Source organism: Daldinia decipiens, assembly GCF_022478715.1.
Source record: "Daldinia decipiens strain CBS 113046 unplaced genomic scaffold F4813scaffold_14, whole genome shotgun sequence".
Classification (NCBI taxonomy): Eukaryota; Fungi; Ascomycota; class Sordariomycetes; order Xylariales; family Hypoxylaceae; genus Daldinia; species Daldinia decipiens.
The window spans coordinates 309,027-323,909 of record NW_026054557.1 but is presented as its reverse complement, the minus strand read 5'-3'; the positions used below and the strand labels follow the sequence as shown (position 1 = coordinate 323,909).

Sequence of the window (14,883 nt, the reverse complement as noted above, 5' to 3'; positions counted from 1 at the left end):
ATCACTCTCACTATCATGATCTCATATGAGTTGACCCCTTTTGCAGTAGACACCAATGCTAGCAGATCCATCCAAGACCCTAGATTAAGATAACAGGGAATCTAAAATAAACACACAATGTACGGACCGTATAATGCCCTCTATACATACCCCGACACGATTTAATACTACCTTATAACTCATACCTCATATCTCATACCCCCATACAATCCCCTATTCATCCCCATCAAACCCACCTCCGCCACCTCATCTCCGCCTCCCCACCCAGCGGCGCCTCCGGCCCCGGCAAGATCTCCCGCAAAACATCATTGATATCCTTCCCGCTCGCATGCACATCGCCCCACTGCTTCGGATACCCCAAGCTGCACTCCTCAAACCGCACCCCCTTCTTCCAGTCCGTGCGCGGCACGTGCAAGTGTCCCGACACCACCACCTTCGCCGGGAACCGCGTGTGCCAGTCCTCGGTAGCTTTCGTCCCGCACCAGAGGCTGAACCGCGGCACCCGCGGTATGTACACCAGGTCCTCGCGCAGCGGCCAGTGGTTCGCGATAACAAGCTTGGCATCCGGATGCTGCGCCACCGCGCGCGCCAGCTTCTCCTCGAACTTCCGCACCAGCACGCGGCACCAGTCGTCGCGCGACGCGTGCGGGTCCGGATGCAGCAGGAACTCGTCCGTAGCCACCGTATCCGTCTCCTCGGCCCAGCGCAGCGCGTTCTCGCGGCTGACGTCTGCCGGGCGGAAGCTGTAGTCGTACAGCGTGAAGACGGGCGCGACGACGGCCGGGCCGCCTTCGCCCTCCCAGCGCACGAAGTCGTCTTCGGGCGTGTGCACGCCGTGCTTGCGCGCAATTTCTACGCAGTGCTCGTACTTGCTCTCGCCGCGCAGGTCTGGCCTCGACGACTGCATCGAGTACAGCTCGTGGTTGCCGGGACACCAGAAGACCTCTTTGAAGTTACGCTTGCCCGCCGAGAAGGCTAGCTCTAGGTGCTCGGCCGTCTCGCCTACGTCACCGCATAGGATCAGACCGTCGTCCGGGTGCGGTTTTAGTTCCTCGAGGGCTTTCCTGTTGAACTCGTAGCTCAGGTGGAGATCTCCGATGGCATAGAGCTTCATAATGGCGCGGTTGCTAGCATCGCTTGGCTGAGTACCTCGGGGATGACGAAATTGGGAATAAAAATGAACTTGCGGCGTCGGTAGCAAGAGGCAGCTAGACTAGACTCAATCTAGCAATTGTGGCAGAGCCGTAGGCTCATACATAGGCTCATATGCTCATAGGCTTATAGGCTTATAGGCTTATAGGCTTATAGGCTTATCATTATGTCCGAAGAACCAATTATGTCTTGCTTACATTTCTTTACGTCCATTTGTACAATGTCCGGAAGTTGCAGATGGTCTCCTTTCTTCCAGGTTTAGCTATAATTGCATACGAATATCTATCTATGCCGATTATGCTTGTTATCGGGGCGACTTGAATAATTACTCCATTTATAGAATATTCAATGCCCAACACTTAACCAACACTTAACCAACACAGGTAACTTAACACTTACTTAACACTTACTTAACACTTACTTAGGTTAGGTGATAATAGGTTCAAGATTGAAGATCTTAGGTACTTATTCTCTTAATACCAATACAGGCTTCATAGTACCATTCTCCGGCTTGGCCTTGGGATTGATAACCCCCACTCCTGCTCCTGCTTCAGCTCTCCTTTTAATCTTGCTTCGTTGCTTTCGAACCTCTGCGGCTAGATTTCCCGCTCAAGTCAGCATCCTCGAATTCCATACTTGCGGATTTAACCTTGCTCTCATACGTATGAGCGCCGTGCTCTTGGGCTAGCCTTTTGAGTTCCGTATCTACTGAACTGGCCTCGCTTTTGCGTACGCCATGTTGTTCTGGACCATCTGGTTCGGCAGGCTTGACCTTTAATTCACTATGCGAGCCGTGTTCGCCCTGGATGGTATCCATGTCGATCACGTAGTCCCCCGTGTTAGCTTCGCCGCCTCGCAAATTTTGTCTTTTGAAGTCAGTGTATGGCTGAACCTTGGAGGTCATATGAGATGAATGATCTTCCATTTGTATCCATTCATGTTCGTCGTCCGAATCATCGTCCGATGCGTCGTCTATCGATGAAACCTCCACTTCCTCTGGCACGGCCTGGCCCATGACGCATTCGCGCTCGGCATAAACCTCGTGGGGTAATGAGGAATGCTCATGTTCAAGTCCGGCCCCTGGTGGACCTAGTGGACCCATGTCATCGGGATCATCTCGGGAAGTGTTATCGTGACCACTGTCGTGGCTACGCTTGCTTCTCTTGCTTACTTTGCGGACGAGGTCCCCAACGGCTTCTGCGCTCCGGTGAACGTCACCTATAAATTCATGGCGCCTCCGGTCGATCTCGTTGCGTGCTAAGCCGACTGTCTGTCGATTAAGATGCATGCCTTTGTCGATCAATCGGTTCTTCTTGCGAATTTCGCTCCAGCGAGTCAATGAACCCAGCTCGAGGATATTCATACGGCGGAATTTCTCTGATGGGTTGCCAAGAACGACAGGCCTCTAGCCAACGTCTTCTTCGGGGATCTCGGTGATATCTTTGAGGCCATTAGCTTTAGCAGCGGCTACTGCAGAGGCGTGCCGGCGTACACTGTTTCGACGTTCTTCGGTCCATCTTTCCATCTCAAAGCTCTTTGAGTTGGGTACGATTTGTATCCTGCGAAAACGCGCAAACACGGCCAGTAGTAGAAGAGAGTGTATGAACAAGATGGATGCGACAATGCCCGTTGCAGCCCTTTGCCCTAGATTCCGCGTGACTATGCCACCGATACCTGTTGCTCCCGCAGCAAGAATGAAACCGATGCTGTGAATAATGTTCCATCCAGCAGTAACTCGGGGGAAAGAGGAGTAGTTGGTCCGTTTCGTACTGTCCTTTCCTGATCTAGACCGACCCGTCATGCCCGGCTGAAAGTCAGAGCAATCCCACGTTTCCATCAGTATACCATTGCACTCAGCGATCGCAAGACACGACAAGAACCCGATTATAGCCGCAAATAAGCAAGGAAATACGACATGGACAGGCGGGCCGGACGAGACCACAGTGTATAGAATTCCGGTAATTGGGAGTACGATAATGAAGATAGATCGCCGAACAAGGTGGGAGGTCCAAGTTACCGACTTGTCGAAGGTCATATTGTTTGTTGGCGGACCTGTCCATCGGGACCGTGAAAAGAGATTTGCCTTTTGGAACGGCACTGCTGCAAGCGCTCCGATAGCGACGGATGAGACCGCAGCACCTACGTACGGAGACCGGAAATGGTAGTGCCTAGAAGATAGAGACCCCAGAAGCTTTGGATCATTAGCGGACGACGCAAGTTGACGAAATATGAAATCGACTTACAACGATGACCAAAACGACTTGAGCATATATCCATGCAGAATATACGGCCATAATAACGAAGCCCGGTTGACGAAGCATTTCAAGAGATAGGGCGACCCCGTGATACATCTCCTGTCCCCACCATCTGGGGCCATCTTTGACTCGATGCATCATAATCTCCCCACGAGCTACTCTTCGGGATACTCCCAAGGGGGTCCTGACTTCGGCTACGGAGCGTCTCCAACCCGCACGTCGAACTTCGGGACACAAGACGTTAAGAAGGAGAACGAGTGCAATTAGCATGATGCTAATGTAAAGTCCCCACGATGGCTTTAGAGTGTCAATGACTACAGCACCGATTAGAAAGCCGATACCTAATGAGCCGATGAAACACCATGTCCAGACGCCCAGCCAAATGCCGAGTCCGCCACCATGCCTCCTTACGTCGTATTGGTCGACGACCTCCTGGTGCGGATTGCTGCTCATCAGGGATGCCCCAAAGAGGTCGGTTAGTATCGAATGAAAATTCATACTCGCGAGACCCAAAGCACAGCCCATGATTGCTCTAGGAAGAAGCAACGCCCATCTCCAAACGCTGGTGTACGGTGATCTAGGTATGCTGACCGCAACGGCTTGCGGGAAGAGAAGCGGCAGAGCCACGCATAGGCTGCATAAAATGTACGGTTTCCGGCCGTGCAGTAGTGGCAATGGCCAGCAAAAAAATGTTGACAATGCCATTCCAAGGTATAATACCACGTTGCCGATGATTGAATAATGGTGGAAATCTGCAATGAAATATTGAATTGACGGAACCAAGCCTGCGTAGATTCCCACCAGGATACCAATCAAGGCTGTACTGATGCACGCAACGGAGGCGACGAATCTCTTACGGATAGGAGACCAGTCGCGAGCGATTATAGGCTGCCGCTTCACCGACTTGGTAAGGCTGAATCGTTGCCCATCCCTGATACTGACGTGAGACCTCCTCCGAAGGTTGACATTGCGCAACTCGTGAATTCTCTTGGAAGTCACCTTCCTTCGAGCTCTTCCGAGTTTAGTAGTCAATACATTCTGGTTGCCGTTATATGTCGACACTTCGATGCTTGGTATTTCCTTCCCTCTTCTGTCATTGTTGTATTGGGTAGAAAAGTCTATTGTATCATCAGATGTGCCGTCATGAAAGCTATATACATCTACATCTACATCTCTGCGGAAGCCCTCGGAAATGGTGGCCGATCGACGGGGCTGGAGCTCCATTCCTAGTGAGTTTTCGCTAAGGTTCTTGGAACTGTGTCGAGGGGTGATTGGTGGCTGATGAAATACGCGAATATACTCCCTGACTTCTCTACTGTTGGGCACAGCCTTGGTACGAGGTCTTATGACCCCAGTGGGATCATCCTCTTCATATGCCTGAAGCATTGGAGACAGATATCGTCTCTTGAGTTTACTGCCTGGTGGTGGTAGAGGCAAAATATCCTCACCATCGGAAATCTGATGGCGTACTTCGCGACTTTCTCTGTTGCTTTCTTTAGGCTTCCGGAGGCCACGGATATTCGATCCATTTTTTATATTTGACCGCACGATGTTGCCGTTGCGCATGTCAGGTTCTAGTAGTTCTTCTTGGGTTACCGGCTTTGAGGATGAAGTCTTAAGGCCGCCAACCTTTTCTTCGGCCGAATATACGATGGTATCTTGCAGTTCCTCGGCAAGTGGATGACGATGCGGGCTTTTAACTAAATCTCTCCCATAATTTACCTGGGAATCAGATAAGATTGGGGAGTCCTTAAAAGTCTCGGTTGCATTCTGTAGGCGGGAAATGAGGTCCTTGTCATTATCATGCCCGCAACGGTCGTTTTCGGTAGCTTCATTGGCGAGGAAAAGTGCTTCGTCGAGTAGTTGCTCAAGGTTATGCATAGCCGAGTCCATTATTCCGGCCTCTCTTGAAGTTTTCCCTGAGAAAGTCGTCGCTCTAGAAACCAACGCCTCGTCGTTGTTGTTGGGGTAGTCGTCATGATCCTCGTGACGAGGATGGGATTTCTCCGGTAGTTGAGTAAGATTCGGAGGGCTTGACTCTGGATATCCGAGAAACTGACGAAGCCAGGTTGCAGCATGCGCTGGGTCAATCCCTTCAGGTAAGATACCTTGTTCTGCAGCATTGTTATCGCCCCCCATTTGATGCGCATATGAAGTTGGAGAAACAGATGCTGTAGGAATTTCCATTTCTTGTCCATTATCCCGAAGAGGAGCTCTGTCCTGTGAATGGCTACTACTAAACAATTTTCCAAGTGATGACAAGTTCGCATTGGTATGGCGAAGGAACTCTTGATTACCAATGAATTCTGCAAGTCTCGCAACGGGCTTGGAGGCAGCGTCGAGGCTTTTTTGAGAAGCAGAATACTGACTGGCGCTCAATGAAGGATGGTTTTCATTGCTAACATGAGGGATTGAGTCATCCACAGGTTCACCAGTCACCCCGGCCTTCTCACCTTCTTGATTTCCGAATCCTGGTAAGAATCCCCAGTACGAAGTCGATTTTGCTGAATCGTCACCCTGTTGGACGTGCTTCTTCACGGATAACCTTGGAATTGAGTTTTCCTCTGTTATAAAGGCGGTAGATGCCGACTCGTGATAAGGCTGTACCTTCTGAACCCAAATATGGCCTTCATGGGGATCGCTGTGATATGTGCTGTCTCTAGAATCATCTCGGGATAGGCGGACTTTTGGCGTGAGACTGTGGCCACGGTGAACGTGCTCTGAGATGTATAGCTTTTCCGGCGTAGAATCCGCTCGGGTGTGTACTTTGCTTTGGTGAATTATCTTCTTTTGCTCAACTTTTTGAAGGGCAGGTTGGACCTTCGAGATACGAAAGTGGCCGCTGTGCTTTTCGTTATTGTGGATTAATCCAATAGCCGGACGAACCTTTGTAGCTGAGCTGTGGTTCTTGTGGATATGCTCGGAAACATCAACTATATCTTCGCAAATGTCACCCCCTGAAAGAACACGGCGAACCCGACCAGTTAATACAGGCCCAGGACGCTCAGAAGCAGGCTTGCTTGGTGGTGTTCTGATGGGAGAATCGCGCTCAACGGCAATCCCAGCATCACAAAAGTCAGCACCTATAATTAAACCAGGATGGTGGATTTCTGCGTGCTTGCCTGGAGCATGCATTGTAGGATCAATACACACTATTCCAGGTCGTCTTGTTTCGTCAAGAATAGGAGTTCCTGGGATTTGGCTTTCAAGATCAGCCTTGAAAGACTTTCTTGTAGGTATAGATACATGAGAGGGCTGATGGGTCGTGACGGCGTTTCTCCCTGTAAGCTCTGGCGGGCCCTGTGTTAAGACTGGATGTATCGGTAAGTCCCTGATCAAGTGGTCCGCTGAATCCTCTGACTTTAACAATATATGATGGTATGATCTGAATCCTGTAGAACGAACAGATATTGGGCGGGTTTTCGCAGCTTTCAACGAGGGGGTTGAATTGCTAGGACGCAAGCTCGTATTGAATTTGGGCTCCATAGTAGTATCTTGGAAGACGGTGTTGAAGGTAGCTATTCGGCGTGACTATTGAGTATTGGTTCTCGACAAGCTACCACATAGAGTTATCCGCAGAGTTTACCGACAGACCGCCACCGTATTGGTTAGTGATGGGGAAGCCGATATAAAAGATAGATCATGTAAACTCCGAAGCAAGGGTTATGGGAAGTTAGTCTTGAGACCATAGAAACTCGGGTAAGCCTCCAATAGAGAAATATGACCTCTAGTTGCTGATAAATAGGGCTATTTTTGTACTGATAATGATATACATAGGGGTTAAAAGGGGCGGCGCGAAGAAATTGATGTTTTCTAGTGAAGCGTTTGACGAAGAAGGATGATAGATTCAGCTAATACATGTAGTATTTGGATATAACTATGTCGGGTTAGGAGATATACACGTACTTACTTCCTGCACGTTCCCCAACGGCGTTGCTACAAGTACATTTTCCATCTTTCCTTCAGCCAATAATGCAGAGCTCTTACCCTTATTTTTGGCTACCTATGTGGCAGGGTAGCCACCTACAAGTTATGGGAAGGGCTTACTCGTGTAGTAGAAAGTACAATCCAAGTTTCTTGAGATAAGGTTGTGAAGTTAAAATACAAGAATATTGTCAGGTCTAGTAAGCCCCTGATTATTTGTCGTTCTTGTCTACTTAGAATGGTAGCCTGTCATATCCGTCCTAACTACACTATCCTCTTTTTTTAATAACTAAGCAAATGATGAATAGACCTTTAGTGTCGTAGCCTAGAGTAAGGTCCTCTTCATGACGCTTTTGATAACTCAGCACGTTGCACCATTTCACGGCGTCGGAGTGGGAGTGGGCAGCGACGCTATTGATAAGTCAGAAACAAGCCTCATATATTAGATGGAAATTCAGGACGTGAAACTAACATTTAGTGGTAGGGCGGCCGGGGCGACCAGTGGGGTGAGGTCGACTAGTAGGCTGTGGTCGACCCGTGGGATGAGGGCGGCTGGTGGGTTTGGGACGGCCCGTGGGACGAGGGCCGCCTGTAGGGCGCGGGAAACCTGATTCCTGTTAACTAAAGTCATGATAGTAACAAGGAGTTAGAACGTACCACCTGGGCCACCTGGTTTACCAGTTGGGCGAGGGACTGTTTGGACTCTATTAGCTTGTTGCCAGTTGCGATATCATACGTTGTTAGCTCACATCCGGGGACTATAGATTGTATTAGCTTGTATTTCTAGAGTGAGGGCACAAAGTCTTACAGCCGGAGCCAGTTGGTAGCGGCGGAAGCGAAAAGCTAACGGTGGGAAGACCGGTGGGATGCGGGCGAGCTATATGATACACGTTAACCCGTTTGCATAGTCAACTTCTTGGAGCCGATAGTATTTACTCTTGATGTCTTCACCAGGCACTGTTATGTGTGTTAGCTTTTGTGTCGTTAAGACCTAAATATGGCCCAACTTACATTCGTTTTGAAGCTCCTGGTTGACAGGTGCTGCGACAGCGAGGCCAAGAAGTAGGAGAGCGATGATTCCCTTCATGACGATTATCCTAAGACGACTGAGTAGAATTTGGTAGTGATTTGACCCTATTCTCAGTTCAGAGTGAGGTGATCATAGGGTTATATATATACACATTTTGACTCTACGGAGAGACTTCCCCTTTCCAAAATCACATCACGCCAACCTATGCCCATAACTGCCTACCCAGGGGATGAAGTTTTTCGGCAAATTGTCGAAGACCTACAGATATGTTTAGCTAATGCCAGAAGCTACCTAGCTAACATAGTGCAAGGTCGGTTAAGCAATGCAGGAACATCGGAACAAGCTTTGCCAAGGCTCAAAAGAGCAAGGCTATATGGCATTGTAAGATGGCTAGAACGCTGGTTGGTCAATCACTGGAAGATATGTGCTTTGGTCTTCACCCTGTCAGTCCCGACGCGTATGCTACCCATAGCTTGAAGCGATTCAGATCGACATGTGTAATTTACTTTCTCAATTAACCGAATTTCATTCCGTACCCGATACTACATCTGCCGCGTCGCTTAGAATATTGAGAGAAGGGTTATAGGTGATTAGGATGCTATCCTTGTCTTATTCGCAATATCATTGACGTAAGCATAACCCCTTGGACCGTGCTATTTCTACGATAGATCAGCGAGGCATCCGTCATTGGTGTGAGGTTTTAGGTAAAATATCATTATTTATCCATTTATCCTGTCTACAGGACGTTGTTGATAGGTTCAACCGAACAGGTGTTCTTTCAAATACAACTGCTCCGTGCAGGCTTCGGGAATGCGGGGTGGAAGCATAGAATCGTGGATGGAAATGAGGGTGCTTATCAATTAAAATGTGGCATAGAATGGCCGAGCAAATGCATCGTTTAATGGGTTAGGGCCGGAGATCCAGGATCCATATTCGAATAGATCGAACTGGATAAACCACGATCAATCAACCAAAAATAACACGTCCATTGTATACTTACCTACACAATCCAAGCATAGTCCTAGTATATATTATACTTCAACTCGGTGAAAGATTTAGGGTCTAGCAGCACTGTTAAGATACGACTCTTCTATGTGAGCTCATCAAGTTATATATGAGACCGGTGGGGAGTCCGTGGTTTGAGAAGGAATATTATGTATATATACCCTGTTTCCAACAAGCCGGTCAAGGCAGAAACTTGGATGTGATGAATCCATTGAATAACCAAGCATGTACTTAATGTTAGCAAGTATGTACTATGTAGGCATTGCAGGTGGGCTAGATGCTTTACTGAGTAAGCTTACTCGATATGAGGCTTCAGCTTCTCTTGGTAAGATTGCATGAAATTTCATAAGATGGCGAATAATATAGTCGTTTTCCCATCGAAATATATATATATTTTAGAAAAAGAAAATATATATATATATAAAAGGTAACTACTTCTCAGCTGGGTTTCACCCTTCCAACGTAGTATCGAGACTCTGTACTTGACGTGAGAATGGAATTAAGAATAGTTACATTTTGAGCTTAGAAGGATGATGTAACAGGCATGTATGAGGTAGGTTAGGTTGTTACAATTGTTGGTGAAAAAGGCCACTAAAAGTTGGCAGGACCCACTATGACTATCTCGATGCGCCGAGTCCCGATTTGAGGGGCCAGCCTGCCAACCTGCCAGCAATGCTTCTTCGTACAGGAAAAATGACGACATTATTCCGACTTAATTTTCAAGTAGGTACCTCGTACAGAACACGAGAATATTATAGAAGCTAGGAAGGCGCGGAAAACATAAAGAATAATTGAGAAGCAGCTAGAGGGAAGTGCACATTATAGGCCACGGGACCCAGTTTACATGGATAAAAGCTGCATATGCACACAATTCAACCAACTCACCAATTAAAACCACAGCAAACGAGACTAGAAGTTATCACAGCCCCCAGCTTAGAGAATGATCACAAGGTGATGAAAAAAAAAGTCTCACTTATTATCATCATAAGCAAGTGGCCGCAACCATCTGTTTGGTTTGTAATAACGAAAGTCCTACAATATGTACGAATGCTGTAGGATTTTTCCTCTTTGAAAATTGTCTGATATTTCGCTGGTATTTCGCTGATATTTCGCGGCTATGTTTTGAGGTGTTCGATATCCAACTGAGCGATATAAGACGTAAGTATTATGAATATTGATTAGGTCGGGAACCCCGCATCAATACATTAGGTACGTACGTTGGAGCTGAGGGTCTCGTCTTCTCCCACACAAGTTGGCGCAAATAAACCCCTGCCTACCTATCTAGGTACACATACATACATACACGATACCAAGGCGCAGCGCAAACGAACTGCATAACGTACTTCCAAGGTTAATCAGGAAAATCCAAGAGACCTGGAGAACCGGCAAGCCTAGAGACTAAATAGCCACGAGGCAGAGCAAGCATGGCAGGGTTGATAAGAGACTAACAGCGTCACTCATCTTCTTTGCCCCTCCACAAAAGCTCCGAACGCCAAGTAATCAACTAGGCTGGGCTGGTTCAGAGTCACAGTCGGTGCCCCTCGGGAACGCCATCATCCAGTTGCCCATCACTCAGCGTCTGTCGCTCTTCCCGATCATTCTCGAGCCCAACTTAATGGGTAGAAGTCCTGCGTGACACTCTCCATCATCCCACATCGTCACCAGCCTTCTTTTTTTGCCGCGATATAAATAGTCCCTGGTATTGGTATCGTCTAGTTAGGTATATACCTTTTATCCTCATAATTCGCCTTTATTTTCACCTTCGTATTTATTAAAATCAATCATCTACGCTTCAGTGACGTCACTATCTCTCAGCTATTGGGATTCACAACAAGATGTCCCAGGTTTATCGTGAGCGCGATGTGCGCTACACAAGGGAGGATAGTCCTTCGTCTGATGACGACAGATATAAAAGTACAACGGTGAGGCGGTACAAGGTAGGAGGTGGAGGCCGAGTTGTTGAGAGGGATCGCATCGAGCGCTATGAAGAGGACGATGACCGAAGGTCAAGACACTCGCACTCACATTCGCACTCACACTCTCATTCCAATGTCGGCCGTTCCTCTGGCGAGATGCTAGAAGTAGATCGCCGTGTTGAGAGAACCTCTTATCCCGAGCGACCTAGATCGGCTGTCGACTCGCACGACTACGACCACGACCGGTACAGGACTGTCGAATACGAGCGAGAACGCGACGTCGATCGGGATCATTACCCCGAGAGACACTCTCGCACCAAAGTTGTTGAAGAGATTAAGACATCCTCTTCATCACCTCGCGACCATTATTGGGACCGTCGGTCGACTTACCCTTGGGAGGACGTCCGGGAAGATGTTCGCGTTGAAAAGCGTATCGTGCGCGAAGAACCAAACGGAGAGCTACAGGTCAGAGAGAAAACCGAGGAGTATAGAGAAGAACCTCGCGACTATAAGGAGCGGGATCTCGTGATTGAGCGCCGCGTTGAAGTGGACAAGAATCCTCATGACGTCGATATTGAGCGATACCGAAAAGAGGTCGAGTATTACGCGGCACCATCTCCTCCGCCAGCGCCTGTTGTTATTCGCCAGAAGTTTCCCGAACAGAAGGTTATTATTCATGAAGCTCCCGCGCCTGCTCCCGTCATACTTCCGCGGCAGGAACCGACGTATATCGTCTTAAGGGATGAGCGTCGGCAAGTAGCGCCCCGCCCAGAGCCCCGGGAGGAAGAAGATTATCATTATCGCCGGGAAGACCGACGGCGTCGAGACGAGCGACAATATGAAAGCGACGGCTATGATGAGGACTACTATATTAAGAGGACAATCATAACACGAGAACGTAGTTCTAGCTCTGACCGTCACAAGAAACGACATCTAGCTGAAGGTGCCCTTGCCGGCGCCGGCCTCACGGCCCTACTCTCCGGTCGTGGCGATAAAAACAGCGAGTACCAAGAGCATAGAGGGCGCAAGGTTCTCGCTGGTGCTGCTTTAGGCGCCTTAGGTAGCGAGGCTGTACGCCGTGCAAAGAGCGCGTACGAAGATAGGCACGATGACAGATACGAAGATCACTACGACGACAATTATCGACAACACCGAAGCAAGTCACGGAGTAGACTAACAACCGGACTGGCTATCGTAAGTATTACAAACATCTAAATTAGAAGTGATTCAATCAATACTAATGATATAAAGGGCGCCGCGGCTCTGGCTGTTGCTGGTGGACTGAAATATATGCAGAATAACAAGGTCGAAAAAGAAGAGGCAAATCGTGGACGTGCACGCCGTCGTTATTCTACTGACGGGTATTCGACTTCCCGAAGTCGGTCAGGCCGTAGCCGAAGCAAATCCAAATCGAAAGCGGCTAAGGCAGCTTTAGCAACCGGGTAAGTTGAGGATTTTCGAGCTCTATTTCCTTACGTCTTCTCAACGCTGTCATTTACTTCTCCCTTAAGCCATTATAATCAGTACCAAATTGCTGATTACGGGATTCATTAGCGCTGTTGCTGGTCTAGTGAAGCATTATAGGTCTAAGTCTCGAGGAAAATCTCGGTCCAAATCTCGATCCAAATCACGCCTAAGGACTGGTAAGTACAAAATCCATCATCTAGATGAGGCAGTATCTCTAATTAGCTAGGTGCTGAAATTGCGGCTGCTGGCTTGACTGGCGCTGCGGCGGAAAAGCTCTGGGAGCATCACAAGGAAAAGAAAGAGTCGAAAGAACGCGAACATCATAGACACTCAGATGACGAGTACTACGATAGAGATCGAGGCTACTCAAGAAGCCGATCCCGCTCCAGGTCACTTAGTCGCCATTCACATTCACGAGACTCTACGGCTGATAGAGAATTAGGCCTGGTTCCCGTAGTTCCCGGGGTAGAGTACGGGAGTAAGCCCATCGAGGGCTACGAGTCTGCTACCGAGGAGCCGCGACGCCGTCGCAAACACGATCATCGCTCACCTTCCACGTCCGATCGAGAGGCTCGCAAGAAAAAGAGTCGTAGCAGGCTGCGCGGCGTTACGGCCGCAGGGCTCGGAACCGCAGCGGCGGCGGCAATGGGTATCAAGAAGTATCAAGACCGCCAGAAGAGTAAGGAGCGAGAAGGTAAATCTAGGGAAGCAAGCCGAGATAGGTCGCTAGACAGGGAAGGTCAAGACAAAGAAAAACGTAAAGCCAGGCGATCCCGTGATCGTGAACGAAGGCGTACGTAGTATGAAGGAAAAAACTAGTATGAAATTACCTAGCTAAAAATATGAAATAGGCTACGAAGAGGAAGCACCAGACGATCCATATTACGATTATCACGCCGCGATGCCCCCATCGCCACTCCATGCTTCTGGTGGGGCATACTATCCGCCTCCTCCCGTCACGGAACCTACTGGTCCACCCCCAGCTGGCCCGGCTGGCTTTACGCAGCATCCGAATCCATCTACCCCTAACGTGAATACTTATAGCCCCTACCCGCCCTATAATCCTCAAGACTATGCGGGAGTACCTTCAATGAATCTGCCTCCTCCTCCCGGACCGCCGCTATCTAGGCCATCATCTGGTCTGGATAACCGGACCGGACCAGAAAATGTGAGTCATCCACGCTCCGGTGACATGCAATCCCATCCTGATGCCTCTCGGAGTATAGCTACTGAGCAGGGTGCGTCTCCTTGAGTTTATTTCCTTTCGTATTACCAAGTGTCTACGACATGATACAAAATCCTATAATTTCTAACTAGGTTCCTAGATGGTTTAAAACATCTCCAGCGATCTTCTTCTAGCCTTCGGTCGAGAAGTGTTGATGCAGAACCTCCTATTGCTAAAGTCAAATTCGTGCCTCTCTCGCCGAAGTCTTCTCGAACCCTCCGAAGACATCGCCGACGGGTGGGAGAACGATTGGAGGAGGAAATTGAGGAGGAGCTAGCCCTTCTTCAACGACCTAGAAATATACGGAGGCGCTCAGGCTCAGACGTGTCATCTAACCGACCACGTGTCCAGCGACGTAGAGTGCGCGGCGACGACTCACCAGTTTCTGACGATAGCGAAATCGAGTACCTACCTGATCGTTTTGACTCTTCTGGTCAGCCACTTGAAACTAACAATACTGCCGTTGACGCGTTTCCGAGACGAGGCAGTTTTGAAATTCTCCCACGCGACGACAACGGCTGGCATGTCCGCGGGGCATGGAGATCATTCGGCGAGCCGGATCCTGCTTTAGTCAGCGACATTGCTCAAACTCTTGGAGGATTACTACGACCCGGCGGCAGCTTGATGAATATATTCGGAAATGCGCTAAGAGATATATGATGTTCGACGGCGGTGGGTTGGATAGAAAGCGAGGCTTAGCAATACTTTTCCTATTTGACTTGACAGTCTTCTTAGCGACAACATGATGAGATACGTGGCTAAAGTTACGATTTATGAATCTGTTTTTCTATACGGCAGATTATTCTATTCTATTTTGTTTTGCTTTTCTGGATACTAGAGTTTGTGTTGTTGACTTGGGATTTGAATTTGGATTTGGATTTGGATTTGGATTAATCAATGGTACCCCTA

The 14,883-nt window shown here is 48.6% G+C and overlaps 4 protein-coding genes across 4 annotated transcripts; 1 reads left to right on the top strand and 3 right to left on the bottom strand.

Moving 5' to 3' along the window:
• Positions 1 to 145: 145 nt before the first annotated feature.
• F4813DRAFT_357538 (Metallo-dependent phosphatase) lies at positions 146 to 1,314 on the bottom strand. Its single transcript, XM_049243129.1, has one exon. The coding sequence runs from the start codon at positions 1,112 to 1,114 to the stop codon at positions 227 to 229; it is 888 nt and encodes a 295-aa protein (XP_049100110.1). The 5' UTR covers positions 1,115 to 1,314; the 3' UTR covers positions 146 to 226.
• Positions 1,315 to 1,714: 400 nt separating this feature from the next.
• On the bottom strand, positions 1,715 to 6,893 carry F4813DRAFT_380487 (uncharacterized protein; the record flags this gene model as incomplete). The annotated part of the gene is made up of 8 exons (XM_049245568.1): positions 1,715 to 2,527; positions 2,567 to 2,858; positions 3,087 to 3,343; positions 3,396 to 3,529; positions 3,560 to 4,310; positions 4,350 to 5,771; positions 5,811 to 6,254; positions 6,294 to 6,893. 8 exons carry the CDS (start codon positions 6,891 to 6,893, stop codon positions 1,715 to 1,717), a joined length of 4,713 nt encoding a protein of 1,570 aa, XP_049100109.1.
• Positions 6,894 to 7,446: 553 nt separating this feature from the next.
• Positions 7,447 to 8,919, bottom strand: F4813DRAFT_55219 (uncharacterized protein). Its single transcript, XM_049248634.1, has 6 exons — positions 8,343 to 8,919; positions 8,268 to 8,288; positions 8,140 to 8,208; positions 7,989 to 8,089; positions 7,804 to 7,938; positions 7,447 to 7,742 (listed from the first exon to the last, which is right to left on the bottom strand). Exons 1-6 carry the CDS (start codon positions 8,416 to 8,418, stop codon positions 7,674 to 7,676), a joined length of 471 nt encoding a protein of 156 aa, XP_049100108.1. The 5' UTR covers positions 8,419 to 8,919; the 3' UTR covers positions 7,447 to 7,673.
• A 2,282-nt stretch (positions 8,920 to 11,201) lies between these two features.
• On the top strand, positions 11,202 to 14,634 carry F4813DRAFT_388922 (uncharacterized protein; the record flags this gene model as incomplete). The annotated part of the gene is made up of 6 exons (XM_049246756.1): positions 11,202 to 12,476; positions 12,534 to 12,724; positions 12,837 to 12,925; positions 12,976 to 13,542; positions 13,601 to 13,987; positions 14,075 to 14,634. The coding sequence occupies 6 exons, from the start codon at positions 11,202 to 11,204 to the stop codon at positions 14,632 to 14,634; spliced, it is 3,069 nt and encodes a 1,022-aa protein (XP_049100107.1).
• Positions 14,635 to 14,883: the final 249 nt, after the last annotated feature.